Source organism: Myodes glareolus, chromosome 4, assembly GCF_982192425.1.
Source record: "Myodes glareolus chromosome 4, mMyoGla1.1, whole genome shotgun sequence".
NCBI classification, from domain to species: Eukaryota; Metazoa; Chordata; class Mammalia; order Rodentia; family Cricetidae; genus Myodes; species Myodes glareolus.
In genome coordinates, this window is record NC_142029.1 from 10,195,425 (window position 1) to 10,219,707 (window position 24,283).

The 24,283-nt window shown below is 46.9% G+C and overlaps 1 protein-coding gene and 1 pseudogene across 2 annotated transcripts; one reads left to right on the top strand and one right to left on the bottom strand.

The window, feature by feature from the left end:
• Positions 1–5,368: 5,368 nt before the first annotated feature.
• On the top strand, positions 5,369–24,011 carry Crtap (cartilage associated protein). 2 transcript variants are annotated; one of them, XM_085688989.2, is made up of 7 exons: positions 5,372–5,905; positions 10,530–10,679; positions 12,029–12,200; positions 17,848–17,976; positions 19,271–19,416; positions 21,212–21,295; positions 23,545–24,011. In XM_085688989.2, the coding sequence occupies exons 1-7, from the start codon at positions 5,438–5,440 to the stop codon at positions 23,596–23,598; spliced, it is 1,203 nt and encodes a 400-aa protein (XP_085545115.1). In that variant the 5' UTR covers positions 5,372–5,437; the 3' UTR covers positions 23,599–24,011. The 2 variants fall into 2 exon arrangements, with proteins under 2 accessions (XP_085545116.1, XP_085545115.1); XM_085688990.2 differs by lacking the exon at positions 21,212–21,295 and having other exon boundaries at positions 5,369–5,905.
• Positions 14,776–17,221, bottom strand: LOC125393459 (small ribosomal subunit protein eS6 pseudogene; annotated as a pseudogene).
• Positions 24,012–24,283: the final 272 nt, after the last annotated feature.

The window sequence follows — 24,283 nt, forward strand, 5'->3', positions numbered from 1 at the left end:
TTGTAGCCTCATAAAAAGAGTTTGGCAATATTCCTTCTGTTTTTATTGCTTGGAACAATTTGAGGAGTATTGGTATTAGTTCTTCTTTGAAAATCTTGTAGAATTGAGCTGAAACCTTCTGGTTCTGGGCTGTTTTTTCGTTTGGAGACTTTTGATGACCATTTCTATTTCTTTAGCAGTTATAGGTTGTTTAATTTGCTTATCTAGTTTTGATTAATTTTGGTGATACTTATTCAGAAAATTGTCCATTTTCTTTAAGTGTTCCAATTTTGTGGCATTCAGGTTTTCGAAATATGACCTATGTTATGTCCCCCTTTTCATTTCTGATTTTGTTAATTTGGATATTCTCTCTCTGCCTTTTAGTTAGTTTGGATAAAGTTTTGTCTAATTTGTTGATTTTCTCGAAGAACCAACTCTTTGTCTCATTGATTCTTTGCATTGTTTTCTTTGTTTCTATTTTATTATTCCATGCTGTATACTTCTCTTAGGTGAGCTTGCTTCTTTTTGTTCTAAAGTTTTCAAATGTTCTCTTAACTCACTAGTGTGGGATTTTTCCAGCGCCTTTATGTAGGCATTTATATCTATGAACTTAAAAGTTACCTAAAAGGTAAATGAATAAGCCAGGTACAGTGACTGACAGCTGTACCTCGGAAGGCTGGAGTCAAGAGAGAGAACTGCAAGTTTAAGACCAGCTTAGCTGTAGAATGAGATGTTCAAAACAAACAGGGTGGCAGAGATAGCTCATCGGTAAAACACACTTGCCAATAAGCCTGAAGTCCTGAGTTCAGCCCCTAAAATTCACACGATGGGAGGAATGACCCAACTTCTGAAAGCTCTCCACTGACTTCTATATACAAGCAGTGGGCGTGTGTGTGCCTGAAAACAGAAAAAAAAATGTAATCTATAATAAACAGCATTGCCTTCCCATCCCTGCCCCAGGTAAAAGTGTGGGCAGCTCTGCTGTACCAGTCATTTTCCCTTTTGTTTTTTGGTTTTTGAGACAGACAGCTGTTCTGAAACTCTCTCTACAGACCAGGCTGGTCTTGAACCCACACAGATCCAACTGCCTCTGCCTCCTACGTGCTGGGATTAAAGGTGTGCACCGCCATCGCCAGGCTCCACAGTCTTTTTCTTATCTTTCTTACTTCTCTAAGCTTTCTGATAAAGACAATCATGAACTCCAGATCTCAGGGTTAAGTTGTGCAACCAGCGAGGGGCTCAGTGTAAAGCAATGGAAATTGCGAAACAAGGAACCCAGCAAAAGTTGGTGATCATGTGTCAGGAACCGGCTGGTGCACATGACATGAGGTCTTCTGCGATGTCTTCACCCACATTTGTCCTTTCAGGAGTCTGAACTGCCTGACAATATCCAAGAACCCATGGGAGGCTGGGGGTGGGGGGCAAAAAAGTCTGCCACCATTACCATACTCCCCAAATTTCTTTGTGCTTCCTCGTGCCACACACTTTAATGTTTGTTTTGGAGGTTTTCGTCGGTTCTGGTATGTTTGGTCAGTCCTCACATCTTGCTGTTTTTTCTTTCAGTTGGCTCCATAGGTTGACCCCTCTCTCTGTGTTTATGGCCACACCTGATGCTGTTACTGATTCAGTCTCTGGATAATGATAGTGGCTGTCTATCTAGATCAAATGTTATAACTAGATATGGCCCAAAGAACTATGTTGGCCCTCTAGTGTCTCAAGTTTAAGTTAATTTCTACAGCTGTCAACACACAACCAGAGGCTGATATAATGTGTATTTCCAGTTTTTCTTGAAAGATGAGAAGGTCTGGCCATACCAGGTCCAAAGTTCCAGAGAGTCACAGCTCACCAGACGTGAGTTCTGGGAACCCCAATTTTAGAGGACGACGTCCCCTCTCCCAGCAAAGTTTGCCCTCAGGTTTAGGGACATCATTTAGTGGTTGCTTACGATTGGTATATGGTTGAGAGATGGGGGAGAAATTTTATAGGCTCAGGGATCTTTTTTGAAGAAAAAAAAGGATAATTGGATGATGGGAATGTTTGTGAGTTATTGTTTTTAGACAATATATTGGTATCGATTCTTGTATATTGATACAAAGTTAAATTATATTATTATATGCATGTATGCTTCTACCTCTGTTTAAAACATTGTTTATGCATTGATATATGTATTTACCATGTTGCACTGTACATTACTACCTCTGATCAAGATACATTTCAAGGTCATTGTCTTCATTTATTGCACAGTTGTTTATTCTCTTAGTCTTTAAGTTAGATAGGTATTGAGAATTATAGATCAATAGTCATCTATGTTTGTCATATTTATAGTTAGGCTAACCAGGTTCTTTAGATACATAGAGATTATATTCAGTATAGATGGTATAATCTTCAACCTTTTCAAAGAGCTGTAGAAAATGGCCTTTAATCTAACCTAGAGTTCCATGGTAATGAGACACAATGGCTCCTGGCAACACCGATCTATTCTCGAGAGAATGTTGAACACCAAAGACACTCCACCTGGAGCCTTTCTTCTTGGCAGAGCTGGCCTTTGGGCAAAGAAATGCCCATACCTCACCCACTGACAGAGACACAGAGTATCTGTAAATGGATAAAACAGGACTATCATATTCTGCCAAGACAGGGTAAGATAGTTTTGAAAAGTTTCTTGCCTTTGAAAATGTCAGTTATGCTAGGCCTGAGCCAAAGTTGGTTGCTTCAGCATTGCAAATGAGACTTTGGGTGACTGCCCAGGTAGTCAGTTGTCTCTGTCATTTGTTGCACATTTTGGAAGTTTCTTGATTGCACTTCCTGTTTACTCAAGTAATATTGTTTCCCTTCTCAGATCTTTGATGGAGTTAAAGATTAGGTAATTGTAGTTACCCTCCTCATGATTTAGCCAAGCTTAATTTCAATACAATAGTTAGACTCCTTGAAATAGAATGTTTAGTAAAACTTTTGTTATGCATTCTTTGCTTAAGATTGCTTATTGCTTGTAATTTTATATCGAGTATCTGTTCCTATTGTATATAGCTGTGTTGGGTTTGGATCGATCTTGTTTAGACAAAAGGGGAGATGATGGGGAAACTATCAACCAATCACATCTAGTTAGGGTGTGGCTACCTGTAGCCCAGGTAGCAAAACTGGTAGGACACAGGCGCAGGTGTGCTCTCTCTCTCTCTCTGCTCTGCGCGGTGCCCGCCAGACCGATTGGATTTTGGACATCCCACTCTTGTAGCGTGAGGTTTTCCTTTTCAACTCTTAAAAAAATAACTGTTATTCTTGAGCTGGTCTGGTTATTTACCGTACTGACCTAATTTGGCAACAGACGCCATGTAATTGCCAAAGGAGAAATACACCCAGAACTTTTACTGGTAAACCACAGCCTCATGGTGATACATAGATTAATAGAAATGTGTTAATTTAAGATGTAAGAGCTAGCTAGGAATATTCCTAAGCTATTAGCCAAACAGTGTTGTAATTAATATAGTTTCTGTGTGATTATTTGGGTCTGGGAGGCCAGGAAATGAAAGAGCAGCCTCCATCTACAGATTACTAAGCCTAGGACCTCACATGTCAGGTCGGTACTCAAGCACTGGGCCCTTTTGTAATGTTTTTGTTTTCTTTTTTTTGTTGTTGTTGTTTTTGTTTTTCTTTTTCTGAGACAGTGTTTCTCTGTGTTACAGCTCTGGCTATCCAAGAACTTGCTTTGTAGGCCAAGCTGGCCCCTAATTCATAGAGCTCCACCTGTCTCTGCCTCCCAAGTGCTAGGGTTAAAGGTGTGTGCCACCACTGCCTGGTTTACTTTTCAATTTTTTTTTTGAGACTGGGTTTCTCTGTAGCTTTGGAGCCCATTATAGAACTCACTTTGTCACTTTGTTGACCACGCTAGCCTCAAACTCACAGAGATCCACCTGTCTCTGTCTCCTGAGTGTTGGGATTAAAGGCATGCACCACCGCCGCCCAGTTACTTTTCAATTTTTAAAAGTTTATGTGTACGGGTGTTTTTCCTTCATGGTGCACCACATGTATGCTTGGTCTAGAGAGGGTAGAAGAGAGCATAAATCCACTGGGACTAGTGGTATAGAGACTGTGAGCTGCCATGTGCATGTTGAGAATTGAACCCAGGACCTCTGGGAGGGAACCACTGTTCTTGACTTGTCCCATTATTAATTAATTAGTATAGGAGATAAGGTGTGGCCTTGACACATACAAGAAAACCAATCCTTGGTTGACACTATTTACCCAAGAATCTGCCTGATTTATTCAGGTTTCTAATCTCTCCTAATCTATTTCTAATCTAATAGACTAATTCTAATCTAATCTTAGTCCTAAACAAAGGCCATCTATTTATTGACTAGCACAGACAATGTGGTATGGAAATCAGTCTTAACCAGTCTTTTACAGGAGTCTCCCAAAGAACATCATTCTCCTGGCCCTGATTCGGAACAGCACACTCAGGTACCACGGCCCCTGTGTGGAGGTCAAAGGACAACCCGGAGCATTGACTCTGTTTCTCCAGCGTGTGGCTTAGGATTGAACTCAGGCCGTCAGGCTTAGTAACAAGTGCCTTTAGCCGCCAATCTCAAAGCTCTAAATAAATTTGGATTCTTGTTTGTTTTAGACTAGGTCTCATTATGTAGCCTGGGCTGACCTGGAGCCTTCTGAGTGCTGAGATTAAAGGTGTGCCGTCAATTTGTAAATTTTCATGAAGAGGAATAGATAGGAATTTTGGATTCTGTCCCTGCAACTTTGCTGTAAATTATTTCAAAAATGTAAAAAAAATTTTTAATGCTGTCTCCATCATTGCCCATGCACAAATTTCTCCAGCATACTCCGCCTTAGATGCAATGCATCCTCAACCTGACATCTCACACGATTTACATAGAACCACCGGCATTCTTATTAATTTTATCTATGCAACATCTTTCAAAATCTTAGTTTAGTGGCATTGCTATTCACAGTGTGGTCTGTAATCCCGCAGCCTCAGTTGTTCAGGGCAGGCGTGGTGGCGAATGTCTGTGAGTCTCAGCAATGGGGAGGCGGGAGGACTGCAGCAAATTTAAAGTCAATCTGGACTATATAGTGAGTTTAAGGCTAGCTTTGACCACTGGGTCAAGGAGACCCAGTGGAAAAAAAGAAAACGCATCCCAATCAGGATGTGCTGAACAAGAAACTAGTGGTGCACGGCCTATGCATCCTTCAAGTGACTGCAAACTTTCTTTCCTTTCAGAGATGGGGTCCCATGTACCCCATGCTGGCCTGGAATTCCCTAAGGTCCTCCTCTCCTCTCCACCTCTCTGACTCCAGCGCTCAGTGCCTCCCCAGGACACACCCATCTCGGTCCCCGGACGGGGGAGGGCTGCCGGACGGGGCGGGCCACGGCCGGCGTCCCCGCCTCCCTTCCCGGGCCTGCCGCGTCGCCCGTCCTCCGCTCCCGGCTCGGGTCATCGGTCCACGCGCGATGGGGTCCCGCAGCCCTGCGGCCGCGTTGCTGGTGCTGTTGAGTGCCGGTTGCGCGCTGCCACCGGGGCGCGCGCAGTACGAGCGCTACAGCTTCCGCAGCTTCCCGCGGGACGAGCTGATGCCGCTCGAGTCGGCCTACCGCCACGCGCTCGACCAGTATAGCGGCGAGCACTGGGCCGAGAGCGTGGGCTACCTGGAGGTGAGCCTGCGGCTGCACCGTCTGCTGCGCGACAGCGAGGCCTTTTGCCACCGCAACTGCAGCGCGGCTACGCCCGCTCCCGTGCCCGCTGGCGCCGCCGGCCACGCCGAGCTGCGCCTCTTCGGCGGCGTGCTGCGCCGGGCGCAGTGTCTCAAGCGCTGCAAGCAGGGCCTGCCCGCCTTCCGTCAGTCACAGCCCAGCCGCGCGGTGTTGGCCGACTTTCAGCAGCGCGAGCCCTACAAGTTCCTGCAGTTCGCTTACTTTAAGGTATGTGCGCTCGCCCCACCCAGAGCCCCGCCCCACTAAGCTCCGCTCACAAGCCCCACCCCGTTGAGCTCAGGGCCCCGCCCCTGAGCCCCACCCACCCGAGCCCCTTCTGACTGAATTTAGAACAGACCCACCCCCCCATTAAGTTCCGCCCAGCTGACCCAGCTACCAAACCACTCCCGCCCCACCCCAAGTCCCGCCCAACAGGCCTGCAGTTCTGATAGCCCCGCCCCTTAGTGGAGCTCCGCCCATTGGAGCCCCGCCCACCACACTCCAGTTCTGCTGAGGGCTCTCCCCACAGTCACCCTCTCTCAAACCGTGTCCCACTGATCAGGGTCCCCATCTTGTCCCAAAACCCACCTCAACGGAGCCCCGCCCAGTTGAGTTTCCTGCCAATTCCCGGAGCCACACTTCACCTCCTAACCTCTCCAACTCTGCAGTAGGGTTGGCTCCACAGAGCCTTGCCTCTGGGCTGCCCCTGAGCCCCACCTCACCAAGTCTCCCTCCACACCACCCCCAGATTCCACCTTATTCCATTGAGCATCTTCCCACTGAGCCCCACCCTTCTGAGCACCCACCAGCAACATCCCATATCGGACCTCTTCTAGATCACCCTTTCCTTCAACGTTGAGCATCAATCAATCCTTTGAATTAAAATTTTTTCTTTATTTATATTTATGTGTGTGTGTGTGTGTGTGTGTGTGTGTGTGTGTGTATACCATGCCACATATGTATGAATGCCTTTGGAGGCCAAAAGAGGGCAGCAGATACCATGGAGCTAGAATTAGAGGAGGTTGTGAGCCACCCAATGCAACCTGAGTGCCCTCCCCTACTGAGATATGGCTCCAGTCTTCTTCCCTCAGGTTCTTCCAAACAGCTCTTCCAAAGCTCTCCAAATCCTGCCCTGAGTTTTTCTTTGGAACCACCAGCTCCCCAAATAACAATACAGAAACTTTATTATTAATTGTAAATGATCAGCCAATAGCTTAGGCTTATGGCTAGCTAGCTCTTGCATCTTTAAAAAAAAGATTTATTCATTTATTATGTATACTGTGTTCTTCCTGCACACCAGAAGAGGGCGCCAGATCTCATTACAGATGGCTGTGAGTCACCATGTTGCTGGGAATTGAACTCAGGACCTCTTAACCTCTCAGCCATCTCTCCAGACTTAGCTCTTACATCTTAAATTAACCCATATTTCTTATCTATGCTCTACTACATGATGTCATATTCCTCTTACTTCTCTTTGCCTCTCTTCGTAATTCTGTCCTTTTCCCCCCACACTTTTTTTTTCCTGTCCATAAGTCCCGCCTAACCTTTTCCTGCCCAGCTATTGGTCATTTAGCTCTTTGTTAAACCAATGAGAGCAACACAAGTTCACAGTGTACAAAAACACTGCCCTTCCTCCCTCATCTTAATCATGAAAATTCCTCCCCCTCCCCCACTCTTTTTGAAGCATGGTCTTATGTAACCTGGGCTGGCTTCAAACTGGGTGTGTAGTTGAGGCTGAGGCTGAATTCTTCATCCTCCTGCCTGCATACCTTCTGTACGCTCCGCCCCTCCCAGCATCTGTGAAAATTGTCGCAGCCTCTTCTAAGGTGGCAAATATGTCTCGGGATGCCCCAATAAAGTACCTGGAACTGGAGAAAGGGCTTCATAATGTGGCCTGCTCTTTGGGGACAGAAGTCTGTGCCCTGTGGTTCACCAGGCTATCTCTGTTCCTTCTCTGTTAGAATTTAACACACATAGTTCACTGCCTCCTCTTTATGGCTGCTTAACTTCTGCCAGTGATTGCTTGCTAAAAATAGCTACAAATTGCAGTTCCCTGCCCTTTAAGTCCTTGCTTGGGAGGTTGGAATTCCAGTTGCTGTACAGAAAGGCCTCAGCTTGTTGGGCCTTCACAGAGCATGGCCGAGAGAAAACTCCTAAAACCCAGTTTCTGCTTTTTCTGGTTAAGAAAGATATTTTATATTTTGCTTTTATCCATTAATTGTTGTGTGTGTGTGTTTATGCATGTGTGCACAAGGGGCACACACTGTTTGTGTGTGAAGGCCAGAGGACAGCTTGTTGGGAGCCTGCTCTTTCCTAGCATGTGAGCTCCAGGCATCAAACTTAGCCATCCAGTTTGGTGGCAAGCACCTTTACACACTGAGCCATCTTGCTGGCCCTTGTACCTCTCCTTAAATGTTCTCCCAGATCAAGTCTCATGTCACTGGCTGCATTCAGACCTTCCCTTCTCTCTACCTGCCAGCCTAGGCCTCCGCCCAAGTCCTATCAGCCACAGGCTACACTGTCAGCCGACATCTGGGGGCCTGCCCTCCTCTCCACCCACCCCCTCGCCACGTGGAAACCACCATTGTATCTGATGACTTGCTTCAAATTTAGGGGCATTCTGGTACAGATGATGCCACCTTTCCTACCCTTATTCTCAAGAATTTGATGTGTCTCACATGTTCTCTCCCTGTTTCTCTCTCTCTCTCTCTCTCTCTCTCTCTCTCTCTCTCTCTCTCTCTCTCTCTCTCTCTCTGAGTGTGTGTGTGTGTGTGTGTGTGTGTCTAACCCTAACCACCATGTCTGCCTCAGAGTGTTCCTTTGGTAGGCTGAAGGAGGCCCTATCTGCACGCATGATGGGGACCCTTCCCTCTGCCAGGATTCTGTCAACAGGGGACTCTCAGGTTATTATGTCTCCCCACAGGGAAGCTGGTTCCTCACCATCTGCCTGCCTGTGTTAGTTGCTCTTTTGGTTACTGCGACAAAATGCCCGACAGAGATACCTTAAGGAAGGCTTGTTTGGCTCACAGTTTGAGGGTAGAGTCCATCATGGGGGGAAGTCAAGGCATTAATGCATGAGGTGGCCGCCCACAATGTGTCCCCAGTCAAGAGGCAGAGAGAAATGCATGCCGGTAAACAGCTCACCTTTCCTATTTTAAGTCTGGAAACCCAGGCTATAGAATGGTGTTTACCCACAGCTGGTGGATTATCCCAATTGAAACTTCACATAGATAACTCCTCACCAGCATGCTGAGAGGCTTGTCTCCTCCTTGGCTCTCATGTTGGTGATGGAGATTTATTATCACACTGTCGCCTAAGGTTCCCCCACCCCCTGGCATACCTATCTGTCCTGGTAATACCGATCAGGTGGTCAGCACTAAACCCAGGGCTCTGGACCTGGCTGTCCCTGCAGACTCTGGATGAATTGTCACTGACCTGATCTCTAAAACAGTGACTCCGTACAGGAGATGCCTCACGAATATTGTGGAGTATTTGTGAAGTAGGTGAGCCAGAGAGAGGGAGTCGAGGTCCCTGAGAAGGGAGGCAGATGGTTCTGTGAGAGATCTGGAAACAGTGCTTGACAAGGTTGCCGCAGAAGAGAAAATTTATTGAGATGGTTGTTTATCAAAGTGCGTGCGGGTGCAGGGATCCACAAGGGATCTTTTTCTTTTATTTTTTAATTTTTTAAATTTTGTTATTTATTGTGTAGACAGTGTCTGCATGTGTGTCACCAGACCAAAGAGGGCACCAGATCTCATTACAGATGGCTGTGAGCCACCATGTGGTTGCTGGGAATTGAACTCAGGACCTCTGGAAGAGCAGTCAGTGTTTTTAACCTCTGAGCCATCTCTCCAGCCCCCGACAAGGGATTTTTAATCCCCCAGCATAGTGCCACTCGGTTGTATCCAACCCTCGGCTGGAAGGAGCGAGGGAGTGAGCAGTTACTTAGAAGTTGGAAGGAGTGACCATGTAGAGAAGGCCACCTTGACAGGATCTGTGACCTTCAGTTTGAGACCATTGCAGTCAGGGGTTGATGCCGCAGGGCGATTGGTAATGAAAAATCCCCAGACTATCTTAATACAAAATATACAGCTTTAATAAACAGAAGTAAGACTTACAATAGCTTACACCAGAATTCAAACGATCCGTCCAGGCGCAGGAGCCAGGCGAAAGAGAGCTAGCGCGCTTACTAGGTTTATAGGCAGGCTTTACCCTGAGGGTGGCACGCCCCCAAAACAGAATGTGATTGGCTGAACTCCCCTATCAAGGGGTGACCTAAGGGAGAGAGCCAGCAGATGGAAGAGACTACACCCCTCCCTTTTAGCTTCAGAGAGCCTGGGGGCTGCTGTCAGTGCCACAGAGGCCGTCCTCCTGGGGCCAGGATGGTGGGGACCGTGGAGAGTAGATGAGGAAAGGCATAGTGAAGCCATCTCACGGTCACCTTCTGGGAACAAAGGCTCATCAGAACGGCTGGCCCAGGTCTTGATAGGCCTTGAAAAGTCATTGACCTCTTAACCGGAAGTGTTATTTAGGTAAGTCCCTGAAGAGGCTGGGACTATAGATCAGCTAGTCGAGTACTTGCCTGGCTTGCAACAGTCCGGGGCTTGAGCCCCATCAACACGTAAAACTGGGTGTCTTCCTGGATGCCTGTGATCCAGGCACTTGGGGAAGTAAAGACAGAAGGTCAGAAGTTCAAGGTCATCCTCAGCCTTGAGGCCAGCCTGAGCTGCTTAAGACTGGGTCAAGAGAAAAGTAGGGAGAGAGGGGGAGGAGTTGCTGAGATGAAGCTCTCAGTTCTCAAACGCAAGGTCCAGCATGCGTCTGAACCGTGACCCTCTCGCCTTGCGCTCAGGCCAATGACCTCCCGAAGGCCATCGCTGCGGCTCACACCTACCTTCTGAAGCACCCCGACGATGAGATGATGAAGAGAAACATGGCCTATTACAAGAGCTTGCCTGGAGCTGAGGACCACATTAAAGACCTGGAGACCAAGTCATACGAGGTACTCGCTGGCTTCACCCCGCAGTTGGTGCAACAGGTTATGTTAAAGAAGCATGTCTCGGGGAGCAACTAGTGTCGTTTTCCCTTTTAATTACATTCTAATTATTTAACAAGAGAGAGAGAAGAGAGGTGTGTGTGTGTGTGTGTGTGTGTGAGAGAGAGAGAGGGAGAGAGAGAGAGAGAGAGAGAGAGCGAGAGAGCAAGAGCAAGCGAACTTGTGTGGAGGTCAGAGGACAACGTGTAGTTTTCTTCTTTGACCCTGGGGGTCTGGGATTTGAACTCAGGTTCTCAGGCTTGGTGGCAAGTACCTTTATCCACTGAGCTTTCTTGCTGGCCCAGATGCTGATGTCTAAAGATGCTTGTGTTGTTTTCTGTAATATTTGCTGAATTACGATGGTAGGAAACTGGCTGAGCACAAAATTCCCATGAAGAAACATCAACAAATTGGACATGGTGGTTTTGCCTGTAATCCCAGTGCTTGGGAGATTGGCGCATTGATGACGGCTTCAGGGTCAAAGCCTGGCAGAACTACACACACCACCATGCCCTTTTATCTAAGCGTTAATGAACTTTACATAACTCAGTGATCTGAGACAGCTTCACGTGTCATGTGACGGCTACCGGGAGCACGGCGAGGAGTTTCTTTGTCACTCAGCCTGACAAGTTCTCTCCTGTCCCTTTTCATTCTGGCTGTCACCCAGCCCCTGACTCCTGGGAATTATTGATCTGATTTCTTTTACTGTTTCCTTGGTTTGATTTTGGTTTCATTGTCAAATACTTGCAGTATTTTAAGTTGAACTAAAAGAAGAAATATAGTCATTTGGGCTGGGATATAGCTCAATTGGTAGAGTGCTCGCCTAGACACACAAAGCCCTGAGTTCAGCCCCCAGTGTTGTATAAAACAGGGCGTGATGGTACGTACATGCCTGTGATTTCTTGGGCTTGCAGAATGGCTCACTGTGTAAGGGTTTTTGCTGCTGAGGCTGGGGATCTGCCTGAGTTTGATCCCCGGGACTCACAGGGTGGTAGGGGAGAAATGTCTCCTAAACTGTTATCTGACTCTTTAAGTCCACACTAAATAGACTGTAAAAATAAGTTTTTAAAAAAGGGGTTAAAGTCATTCTCAGCTACTCTGGGAGTCTGAAGTCAGCTTGGGCTATCCTGGATTCTGTTTTTATAAGAATGTACCTCTGGTGAGCGTATAGGCAGATCCACGCACATGGACACGGTGCTTGGTTTGTACCGAGTCAAGGGGAATCCAGGCTCCATCAAGGTCACAATTTTTTGGGAGGGACAAGCGTGTCTTTTGCTTGCCAGGAGGGAGCTTCACTGCATCTCCTTGTTTTCCAGAATTTGTTTGTCCGAGCGGTGCGGGCGTACAATGGGGAGAATTGGAGGACATCCATTACGGACATGGAGCTGGCACTCCCTGACTTCTTGAAAGCCTTTTATGAGTGCCTGGCTGCCTGCGAAGGCTCCAGGGAGATTAAGGACTTCAAGGACTTCTACCTGTCCATTGCAGGTTGGTGGTGGGCGGGGCCTGTGCTCCAGGAGCCTTGATTGACATCTGAGGAACACTTTTTTTTTTCCAAGTATGATTATTTATTTGTTACCCTTAAAGACTTCTTTTTGACTGGACCCAGACTTAGGAGCAGAAGTCCTCAGTGAGGACAGCCTACGTCTCATGGCAATCCATTCCTGTCCCTTTTCTTTGGCATCCTGCATTCTATTGGCCAAAAGTTTAGCATGTTCTGCATACTCCTCCTTGTTTTTGTTAGTGCATTGTTTCTTCAGCGTAAGTGAAGGTGTATTTGATCGGTATGCTAAAATAACCAGACCAGCTCAAAACAACAGATATAATTTAATAATTGAGAAACGGGGAAACTCATGCTACCAGAGTAGAAGGTCCGAAGTCCAAACGGGTCAGGCGTGCACCTATCTAACCCCCCCCCCCCCCGTTTATCTACCTGGGCAGCCACACCCTAGCCAGATGTGATTGACTGAGCTTCCCCATCATCTCCCCCTTTTGTATAAACAAGATCGAACCAAACCCAATACAATACAAACAGATACCAAATATAAAATAAATAATAGGCAGTAAACAATATTAAGCAAGAAACGCATAACAAAAGTTTTACTAAACATTCTATTTCAAGGAGTCTAAATAATGTATTGAAATTAAGTTTAGCTAAATCATGAGGAGGGTAACTACAATTATCTAATCTTCAACTTCATTAAAGATATGAGAAGGGAAGTAATATTACTTGAGTAAACAGGAAGTACAATCGAGAAACTTCCAAAATGTCCAGAAAATGACAGAGACAACTGACTACCTGGGTAATCACCCAAAGTCTTATTTACAATGTTGAAGCAACCAATTTTGGCTAAGGCCTAACATAACTGACAGATTATTTTTCTTGGCAAGATTTGACAGTTCTACTTATCCATTTCTGGATACTCTGTATCTCTGTCAGTGGTCAAGGTATGGGCTTTACTTTGCCCAAAGAAGAAGACAAGCTCCAAGTGGAGTGTTTTTGGTGCTCAACAATCTCTCGGGAATAGATCGGTGTTGCCAGGAGCAATTGTGTCTCACTACCACAGAACTCTAAATTAGCTTAAATGCCATTTTCTACAACTTTTTTGAAGAGGTTGAAGATTATACTATCTATACTGAACATAATCTTATGTATCTAAAGAACCTGGTTAGCCTAACTATAAATATGACAGACATAGATGACTATTGATCTACAATTCTTAATACCTATCTAACTTAAAGACTAAGAGAATAAACAACTGTGCAATAAATGAGGACAATGACCTCCAAATGTAAACAATGTATATCATTACATAAACAATATATAAGAATCTTAATCAGAGGTAGAAATGTATAAATACATAAACAATAGATAAGTATCTTAATCAGAGGTAGAAATGTACACTTCAATATGGTAAATATATACAATACAATATATATATATCAATACATAAAAAATGTTTTAAACAGAGGTAGAAGCATACATGCATACAATATTCAATATAATTTAACTTTGTATCAATATACAAGAATCGATACTAATATAATTTTCTAAAAACAATAATCCATAAATACCAATCTATTATCCCTCTGTTTTCTTTTTTCAAGAACACTCCTGAGCCTATAAAATTCCTCCCCCATCCCTCAACCCTATACCAATTATAACCAACCCCTAAATGATGTCCCTAAAGCTGAGGGCAAACTTTGCTGGGAGAGGGGACATCATCTTCTAAAATTACTTTCAGCTGTCATGGGGGCAATGTTCTTCCTAGGGGGTCCTGTGAAAGTAAATGATGGTTAAATTCCAAGATTAATATTTGGTCTGGTAAAATTGCAAATAGTCTTTGAGTACTTTGTGAAGGTCTGGCCAGAATGTTGTAAAAGATGTGCACCATTTTAGCTAACCAAGTCGGAACCATCTTGTGCAGCTGATACCCCAAACAGGTCTTGTAGTAGCGTTATCAGCATCATGATGTCATATTAACCAAGTGGAGTTGTTGTTGTGGGGCCCCATCTTCTTCCTGGAAACTTCAAAGATTACTGCAGGAAAATTCATTGTTTATTGTTTATTGTGGAAAACTTAAGCATCATCTATATAGATATATACAGACATATACATGCAATAAAAGGCATGATAAAGACAAAGGGGCCTGAGAGGTGACTGCAAATCTGGGAAGCGGCCCAGCATGGAGCGGAGTGGGGGAAGAGCGTGCAAAGATGCAGGTATCTATACCCAAATGGATGCAGCACGGCCCCAATTGACCAGAGCCGTAAAGGGCTCTAAAAGCCCCATGTTGGGTGCCAAGTATAAGTGAAGGCGTATTTGATCAGTACGCTAAAATAACCAGATCAGCTCAAAACAACAAATATAATTTAATAATTGAAAAACGGGGAAGTTCACACTACTGGAGTAGAAGGTCCGAAGTCCAAATGGGTCAGGCGAGCACCATGCAGAGAGTGCACACACCTATCTACCTCTACCCCCATTTATCTTCCTGGGCTCCAGACAGCCACACCCTAGCCAGATGTGATTGACTGAGCTTCCCCATCACTTCAGAGCATATCAGTGTTTGTGCTGCAGGACACATGGAGAAACGAGCCGCTGAATCTTGGGTGCTTTGGTCCTGGGCTTCTTGCTTTCTTTAAGGGCTCTCTGACAACATACAGGGTACATCACCTTTACAGAGATTAAAACGCTTTTGGATTCTGCAAGCTCTGTTAGGTCCCAGCTGATGAGGCACAGTCATACCTGTCAGTCCAGGAATATTCTTCTCTTCTTTTGTTACAATAACCGTGTTGAGAGCACTCAGACTGGCATCCACAATCCATCCACGAACAGACCTGCACTTCCTCTCTCCAGATCTCCTTACTCTATAACAAGAATGCCCCGTACTCAACAGCATGCACACTCTGCCATGGCTCAAAACGCCTTGCTTCCTGGGAAAGCCTTGTCTGTCATTCTTATCACCAAGTTGGACCCCATGACCCTTCTGCTCTTCACCGAGAGCATCAGCAGCTACTCCCATGGCTGTGTGCTTCTCACAGAACATGTGAAGCTTGCGTTCATCATCAATGTCACTGAGTTTCTGACAGCTGGTGGCAGGGGATGAGATGACACACAGCCGGCTGCCTAGGAGGTGCCACGAAAAAGAGCAAGGAATACTTTCTTAAGACAGGAAAGACATTTGTTTTTCTTTTTGACAAGGTCTCACTGTGTAGCCCAGACTGTCCTGGCTAGGTAGACCAAGCTGGTCTCAAACTTAAGAAATCTTCGTGCCTCTGCCTTCTGAGTGCTGGGAATAAAGGTGTGAGCGACTACACTCAGTTTAGGTTTGGCTTTTGACTATGGTGGAGTTCTTAGAAGGTGGTCATGCTTGCTTTTTTTTTTATTGACATCTGAACGAGTCTTCCCTCAACCTGTTTTCCATCTCCATACTCTCTTCTGAAATCACTGGTAATGACGTCACTGTGTTTTTAATTTTCATTGAGTTTTTCATTTCTAGCTTTCTGTCCTCCCCATCTCCACGTCCTTGAGAATTTCTCATCCGTGTTGCTTCCTTTCTATCTGCATCACCAACTTTCTTTCCTTTCCTTTCCTTTCTCTCTCTCTCTCTCTCTCTCTCTCTCTCTCTCTCTCTCCCTCTCTCTTTTGAGATAGGGTTTCTCTGTAACAGCTCAGGCTGTCCTGGAACTCCTTCTGTAGACCTGGCTGGCCTCGAACTCACAGAGATCCTCCTTCCTCTGTGTCTCGAGTGCTGGGATTAACGGCATGCGCCACCACCACCACCGGGCCACCAATAATCCTTTAGAGACATTTAGGCTAATTAGTTTGTAAGTATTTCTCATTTGGGCTGGGCATGGTGGCACTTATCTTTAATGAGGGACACAGAGGCAGGCAGATCTCTGTGACTTCCAGGACAACCAGAGCTACAGAGTGAGACCCATTCTCAAAAAATAACAACAAAAACAAGCCAATGAGCAGGATTATTTGGTTTATGACAGTTTTATTGGGAGTGTCCATTTTTGGCTAGAGCACCAGAAGTAGCCGCAGAATGTCACACCCAGAGATGTGTGATTTCTTTACTCTCTTATAGAAGGTGCTATTTATTTTACTTTTTTTTTTATTGCAGTGCTGGGGATTGAGCCTAGGGCCTCACATATGCTACAGGAATGTTCAACCCCTACGCTCCGTCCCTAGCCCAGGGCTGTTCATTTTAAAGCATTTAGTTAGTGTTCTCCCTGTCTGTGGTAGCAGTAGCAGGGTTGGCGTTCTCTCCTGACCAGTTAGATGTTAACAGCCAGACCTAAGGACTTCACATTCCTTAGATGCCTCTCCTCCTCAGTCCCAGCTCTGCCCCTCAAGATTCTCGCCTCTATCATTTTTTTTCTGTAAAGGTTACTCATATATAAGTATTTCCCCATGTTTTGTGTGTTTATTTTTGATAGAGGAGGCCATAATATGTTAAACTCTCTTCTGGTTTTCATTTTTGCAGTTCACACCTCCAACTTCACACATAGAATTTATATTAATTTGGGCTGGGGGGTGTAGCTCAGTTAATGAACTTACCTAGCTTGCACAGGCCCTGGTTCAGCTCCTAGCTCTGCATTATCTGGTCACCACGGTGGCGCCCCTGTTGTCTCAGCCAGGAGCATCAGGAGTTCAAGGCCTTCCTCAGCTACACAGGAGTTTGAAGCCAGCCCCGGCTGTGTGAGATGCTGACAATTTGCTATTGTTGCCTTTGCGGGCCTGTCAGGTCAGCCCACTGCCACCGAGCTAGACTCCTGCCGGTTTAAACTGTTCAGAAAGTGGCGCTGCTCGCTGCCAAGGAGCCATCGTGTCTCGACAGAGCTCCATTGCTGTTTATATTAATGCACATTAACATTCTTTGGCCATTAAAATATTTTAAGTCATATTTTTGTCTTTATTTTGTGCTGAGGGGGTGGGGCTCCAGTGCTGTGCACCCTTGTGGCCAGATGACAACTCGTGGATGTTGGTTCTCTCTACCCATTACGTGGGTGCTAAGGATTCAACTTATGTCCTCGGTCTTGGTGGTAGCCTCTTTAACTGCTGAGCCATCTTCCTTACCCCAAGCCCCCTTTGGCAATTCTATCATAGGTGTTTGTCATTTTCTTATTGATCTTAAGACTCTGAATATTAAATATGGATGTACCTTGATTTATTTAATTTATTGTTTTGTTTTTATGTCTATCAGTACTTTGCCTGCATGTGTGTCTATGACTGCATATGTGCCCGGTGCCTGTGGAGGCCCAAAGAGGGTGATGGGATCCCTAAAACCGAGGTTACAGGCGGTTGAGAGCCACCACGTGATACTGGGATCTGAACCTGAGTCCTCTGGAAGGGCAGCCAGGGCTCTTCACTGCTGAGCCAGCCCTTAGCTCCAAGTTCTTTATTTTAAATGTATTCTTTTTTCTTTTACCTGTATGTGTGTGGGAGGCAGAGCCAGAGCGAAGGTAGTAATGGGCTGGGGCTGAGTTAGTAATGGTGGAAGACTCATTGCTGAGAGTGTGTGAGGCCTTGGGATTCATCCCTAGAGAGGGAGGGGAGGGGAGAGGAGGGAGGGAAGGAGAGAGAGAGAGGTTGAGACTGTTCTGAGAATTCATATCTGTTTTGCAGATCATTATGTAGAAGTTCTGGAATGCAAGGTTCAATGCGAGGAGACCCTCACCCCGGTCATAGGAGGCTACCCCGTGGAGAAATTCGTGGCCACCATGTACCACTATTTGCAGTTCGCCTATTATAAGTGTAAGTAACCCCATGCAGGACCTTGAATGAGGTCCCAAGACTTTCCTATTACCAGCTATGGTGTCTGAGAAGGCTCATTAAGGCCATGTACATGCGAAGAGGCCTTTGGCTCCGATTAGAACAGAGACTCTGAGCCTCAGGGCTTGACTCCTGTTCCCTGGGAAATCTTTGCTTTCCAGGGATGTAGATAGCTAGTCTAAATAAAAATTAACATTCATTGAACGTAGGTGTAATTTACGTTTGAAACCTTCATGCGCAAACTGTGTGGGAAGAGCCTTGAAGTTCAGGTTTTAAAGTTGTCATGACAGAAAACAACCACTAGGTGGCACAATTGAGCCATCTTCAGCTGGGTCATTCCTGCCTACCAGAGTTTTGTTACCTAATAGAAGTGGCCTTAGAAGGTGCCTGAATAAATACCCTGGGTTTTGTGTCTCATTTCTGCTTTGCCTGACTCCCCTCCCTCCCAAGACAATGCCACTCTGCAGAGTCCTTATGTTGATGGTGATGTGGGGGTCTAGTTCTGAGCAGTGGGGCAGGAACAGGTTTGCACCCCTGTATCCAGGAGATGGCAGGACAAGGTGACCTTTGACTCTTCCAGTCTTGAGGGCCTACCAGGGTTTATCTTGTTGGTTTCTGCAGTTTGGAGTTGTTGTGTTATCTATCATTCATCTATTTATATCTATCTATCTATCTATCTATCTATCTATCTATCTATCTATCTATCTATCTCTATCCAGAAACCAAGTCTCCTGTAGCCCAGGCTGGCCCCAAACTCACTGTATAGCCAAGGATGGCCTTGACTGTTGAGCCTCCTGCCTCTACCTCCCGAGTGCTGGGACTATGCTGTTATGTGTGGTTTGTGGAGAACTGGGGATGGAACCCAGGGCTTCATGGATGCTCAGAAAGCATTCTACTGATTAAACCATACCCCCAGCCCTTTGTTATGCCTTCCACATTTGGTTTGGTTGGAGGAGGACCCACCTCCTCTCATATTGTCTTCCTAGCCTGGTAGGACTCAGGAACTCAGCCTCCAGTGGGAGGCTTGTAGTTAAACAGCCTCTGTCTTCCTCAATCCCAGTGTGTCCCAGGCCTTGAGACCCACCTCCTGCGACCAGCCCTGATCGTCTGAAGTCAGCCAGTCAGCACACCCTGCGGGTGGCTCGAGGCCCCTGCCTCCTTTAGCCTGTGCCCTACTCGCCTTCTGAGGTCAAGGGTTTTCTAGAGGAGGGCCTGGAGGAAGGTCCTGGGGTAGCCCCGCTTGCCCGCCTGCTTAGCCTCTTCTCTCTGGTTCCAGTGAACGATCTAAAGAACGCAGCCCCCTGCGCCGTCAGCTACCTGCTCTTCGACAAGGATGACAAGGTCATGCAACAGAATCTGGTCTACTATCAGTACCACAGGGACAAGTGGGGCCTCTCGGACGAGCATTTCCAGCCCAGACCCGTGAGTGTCCCACACTGGGTCCCATTCCTTCCTTCCTCCTTCAGACAGAGAATCAATTCTGAAATGAAAGAACTCTCTCTGCTTCTGGTTACCGTTGGTTTCCCCTACCCCTCTTGAATCAGGCCCTGAGTCTGTAACCCTGGCTGACCCAGAAATCACTGTGTAGACCAGGCTGTTCTTGAACTCACAGAGACCCTCTTGACTCGGCCTCCTGACTGCTAGGATTGGAGGCTTATGCCATCAGACCCTGCTTAATTTTTTTAATATTTTTACTTATTTATCGTGTGTGTGTATGTGGTCCTGCACATGCAACAGCATGCATGTGGAGATCAGAGGACAACTTATGAGAATCAGTTCCCTCCTTCCACATGTGGGTCCCAGGGATTGAACCCAAGGGGTCACACTTGGTGGCAAGCAGCTTTACCCAGTGAGCCATTCTCCAGGTCCCCACAACTATTCAATTCCTTCTCTGAGTCCCTGTATTTACTTATCCACACGGCCTGCACTTATTTTTTTTTTAAAGATTTATTTATTTATTATCTTTTACAATGTTCTGCCTGTGTGTATGCTTGCAAGTCAGAAGAGAACATCAGATCTCATTACAGATGGTTGTGAGCCACCATGTGGTTGCTGGGAATTGAACTCAGCACCTCTGGAAGAGCAGTCAGTGTTCCTAACCTCTGAGCCATCTCTTCAGCCTTTCTGCATTTTATTTTTTGTACAAAATTAGGATTCTACTACACGTGCTGTTTTTGTAACTTACTTTGTTGTCCCAGTCCCCTTCCCACCCCCCATGCCCCCTTCACCACTTTTATGGTGTTAGAAGCCAGGAGCTCTCACATGCTAACCAGGTGCCCCACCATTGAGTCACTTCCAACCTTTGGTCTTCAGAGTTTTGTTGTCTAGCCCAGGCTGGTCCCAAATTTGCAGTCCTCATGCCTCTGCCTCTGCCTCTGCCTCCCAAGTGCCGGGGTTATAGACGTTCATGGATGAACCATCACTTAATTCCTTTGGCAGATAAATTTGAGGCTTTATACCTATTGTCAGGGGGTTAATTATATGTGACTTAAAATATATTTGTCACTTTTGGCATGGTGGCATCTGACTGTAATTCTAGCGCTCTGGATGCAGAAGCAAGAGGACTATCGTAAGTGTGAGGCCAGGCTGGGCTACAAAGCAACACTCTGTCCCAAAAAAACAGAAACCCAGACTAGGTTTTCATAGGTAAATCTTCCATATATCAGTTCCTTGCTGAACACACATGTACACATTTACTCAGTTTCTCCTTTTTTTTATGCTGTGGGGATCGAACCCAGGACCTTGTGTGTACCGGTCAAGTGCTCTACCACTGAGCTGCACTCCCAGCGTTTTGTGTTTTGTTTTTGAGACAGGGTCTCATATAGCACAGGCTGGTCTTGAACTTGCTGAGGATAACTCTGAACGTCTTCTGGCTCCTCTTTCCAGTTCCAGGATTGCAGTCACACACTGCCACAGTTGGTCCATACCGTCCTGGGGTGGGTCCCAGGGCTTCGAGCATGCCAGGCAACTTGATACCAAGTACGCCCAGACCCTTCCCCCACGCTAAGAACCGTGATATCGTCTACATCTGATAGAATTTGCCTTCATATCTGCATAGTTCAGAGTGTCGGGTACATTGCCATCTGCACAACCTTCCCGTTGTACGCTCGTGAACGCTTTCATCCCTTGAATGAAGTCCAGTGCCCCGTGCCCACTTGCTGTCTGCTCTCAGACGAGAAACCTGGCTGTCTGATGGTTCTCTCGTGTGTCCGAACAGGAGGCGGTTCAGTTCTTTAACGTGACGACACTCCAGAAGGAACTGTACAGCTTTGCCCAGGAGCACCTGATGGATGATGATGAGGTCAGCTTCCGTGCTCTGCACACGCCTGCCTGAGAGAGACCATGACTCATGTCTCTGTCAGAGTCCCCGCAGGCTGAGTCCTCCCTCAAGAGACAGAAGAGGCCCTCGAGGAAATAGCTGCTGTGGGGGTTTTAATGAAAGCCAGGGCTCTGGTGTGGAAAGAGTTCAGCTTTCTAGGAGGCCAAGGCTGCACCGCTATTTCTTCTGTGGGGGAAATGCGTTTGGAGTATGCACCAGGTGTCCGTGTGTGTGTCCGTGTGTGTGTGTGTGTGTGTGTGTGTGTGTGTGCAAGTTGGGGGCACTTGTCACTGCGTGCGTGGGGGTCAGAGGACAACCCTGTGGAGTCGGTTCCCTCCCTCCACCTTTGTGTGGGTTCCAGGGATTGAATTCAGGTCACCAGACTTGCAGGACAATTACTTTACCCACTGAGCCATCTTGCTGACCCCTCCACCTGATTTCTTGAAGCGGAGTCTTGCAGAACCCGGAGTCTATTCATTCAGCCAGAGTGACCAGGTGGCAAGCTCCTGGGTCCGCCTTCCTCTGTCGTCCTCCCCAGTGTCAAGGTGACAAACCTGTGCCACTGTGCCTTGGCGGTATTTACATGCCTACTGGGGATCAGAACTCAGGTCCTTAAGCCTGAGCAACAGGCATTTATCCACGAAGTCATCTCCCCAACTCACCCCCACTTTTTTTAAAGATAAGGTCTTTCCATGTGCCCAGGCTAGCCCCAGAAGTGATATGTAGCCCAGGCTAGCTTTGAACTGCCCTTTCTCCTGCCCAAGTCTCAAGTGCTAGTGAATATGTGTGTCTCACTATGCCATGTTTTGTTTTTTTTTCAAACCTTATTTATATGTGTGTGGGAGGGGCAGGGGCATGTCACAACCCCAGTATGGAGGTCAGAGGACAGCTTGGGTGAGCTGGTTCTCTCCTTCACCACGTGGGTGCCAGGGATTGAACTCAGGTCGTTGGGCTCTATAGCAAGCACCTTTACCCACTGAGCTATCTCACAGGCTCCCACACCGTCATTTCTTGTGTCGTGAGTTTTACACGCAGGAGACACTTTGCATTCCATTCTTCTTCCAGGTTATAATTATGTCCTTTCTGCCAGTAGTTCATCCTGTTGTGGCAGCCGATTCCCTGACTGGATCTCCCTTAGCCAACCCTTTGTTTGTTTGAGGTGTTTTGTGTTTTGAGACAGCGTCTCATGTAGTACAGGCTGGCCTCCAGCTGGCAGTGTAGCTGAGGATGACCTTGAACTTCTGACCCTGCTGCTGGCCTGACACACGCCAGGCACCAGGCGTGCACTCTACCTACTGTACAGCAGATATCTCTTCTTGATGCATCCTGACTTTGAATGGAGGGGCATCCGGACCACGGAGAAGCCATCTGTGGACGCCCCTATAATTTATTTAGATGGATGTCTTTGGAAGGAACTGGAAAACGCTTTATACAAAAGCTGGGAACTTGCTGTGTTTGGAGCCAGAAGAGATCTGGGAGCTGGTTCTGCCCTGGCCCTTCACATCCTGGGAGAGCCTGGAGGAGGGAAAGTTCAGAGAGATGCTGGGCCAGGCCCAGAGGCTCTATGCTGCCCCTTCCTCGCTCCTCTCCACTTCTGGAGGGAGCACCTCTGAGGGAGACAGGGTCAGGGGAGTTTCACATGGCCATTGCCACTAAGGAAGGAAGCGCCAGCCCTTTATGAAATAGGAGCGACCATAAGCTGTCAGAATGGAACACAGTTGGGTATGAAAGTGCTGTACCAGTGAGGAAGTGGGGACTGGGGTCGTAGCTCAGTGGCATAGCATTTACTCACGATGCGCAAAGCCCTGGGTTCCATCCTCAGGCCTGCGCCTTAGAAGAGCGTCCCAGGGCTGCGCTCAGAGCAAGTTTGGCTGTGGTGGTGTGGGAAGTGTGGGCTGCTGGTCAAAGCAGAAAGTGCCAGTTCCTGAGGCAGAACTGAGGAGTCTGGGGGGAGATGGAAGGACGCCCAGAGCAGGGAACCATTTGGAGGCTGTCAGAGTGGTGGTTAGATCACCTACGTGAGACGGGTCGTCTGTCTGTGGGGTGGCCGGTCCCTTGATGCTGAGGTCACACGGGGTGGAAGATAAGACTCTGTTCAGGGAGAGGACTCGGGTTACTGGGCTCTGAGCCATTAGGGGAACTTGCTTCACCCAGAGCCGACAGCCAGTGGTGACCTCTGGGATGCCTTTCCTGCCGCGTGGCCCTCCTGATGTGTCTGCCCTCTCTTCCAGGGAGAGGTTGTGGAATACGTGGATGACCTGCTGGAGATGGAAGAGGCTGGCTAGTCCACAGCAACTACAGAGACTTCTCTTCGTGTTCCTTCTTCAAGTGCCTGGGTTGTTGATACCTCAGAGCCTCCCCTTTTAAAGGAAAGGGGAGCCGCCATCCCTTTTACTACACGGGACCAGGGTCCAGCCTGCCCTCCCTGTGTTCACACCTGTCCGCCCAGCTGCCTTCTCTGTACTCACACTCGTCTTCATGGTCTTGTCTCCCCAGCCATCTTCCTTTGTTCACACCTGTCTTTCTGTCCACGCACACCTCCCCGTCCTGTCTTCCCTCTGACCCCTCCTGTTTCCCCCATGTTCAGAAAGACAGTCTTCTGTGGTCTGGTTTGTTTTTTTTTTAATCCCTGAAAAAAAAATCAGTATTATTTTTTAAGTAAGAAAAACACTAAAAGATGATAAATATATTTGAAGAATTCTTTGGTCTCTCTGCTCTTCCAGACCTCGTCTCCTTCACGCCCCTTGTTAAAGATGAAAGACGGCAGAAGATAAAGGCTGAGCTGCTTGGGACCTCATGATGGTCTTCACTTGGTCTGACCCAAGCGACTCCTGCACCCATTGAGAAACAAATGGGTCGATTCACAGAACACCCTAGGCCCAGTTCCTTTGAGTCTTCAGACTGTAATGGGTTTCAGTGCCCAGTTACAAGTGTCTGAGTTAAAAATGTGTGCAGGCCAGGGGCAGGATT

Excerpts from the sequence above, each read along its gene's own strand:
- Crtap (XM_085688989.2), top strand. The coding sequence starts at position 5,438 with ATGGGGTCCCGCAGCCCTGCGGCCGCGTTGCTGGTGCTGTTGAGTGCC. Across the intron at positions 10,680-12,028 it reads TGGAGACCAAGTCATACGAG|AATTTGTTTGTCCGAGCGGT; the intron begins GTACTCGCTGGC and ends CTTGTTTTCCAG. Across the intron at positions 21,296-23,544 it reads ACCTGATGGATGATGATGAG|GGAGAGGTTGTGGAATACGT; the intron begins GTCAGCTTCCGT and ends CCTCTCTTCCAG.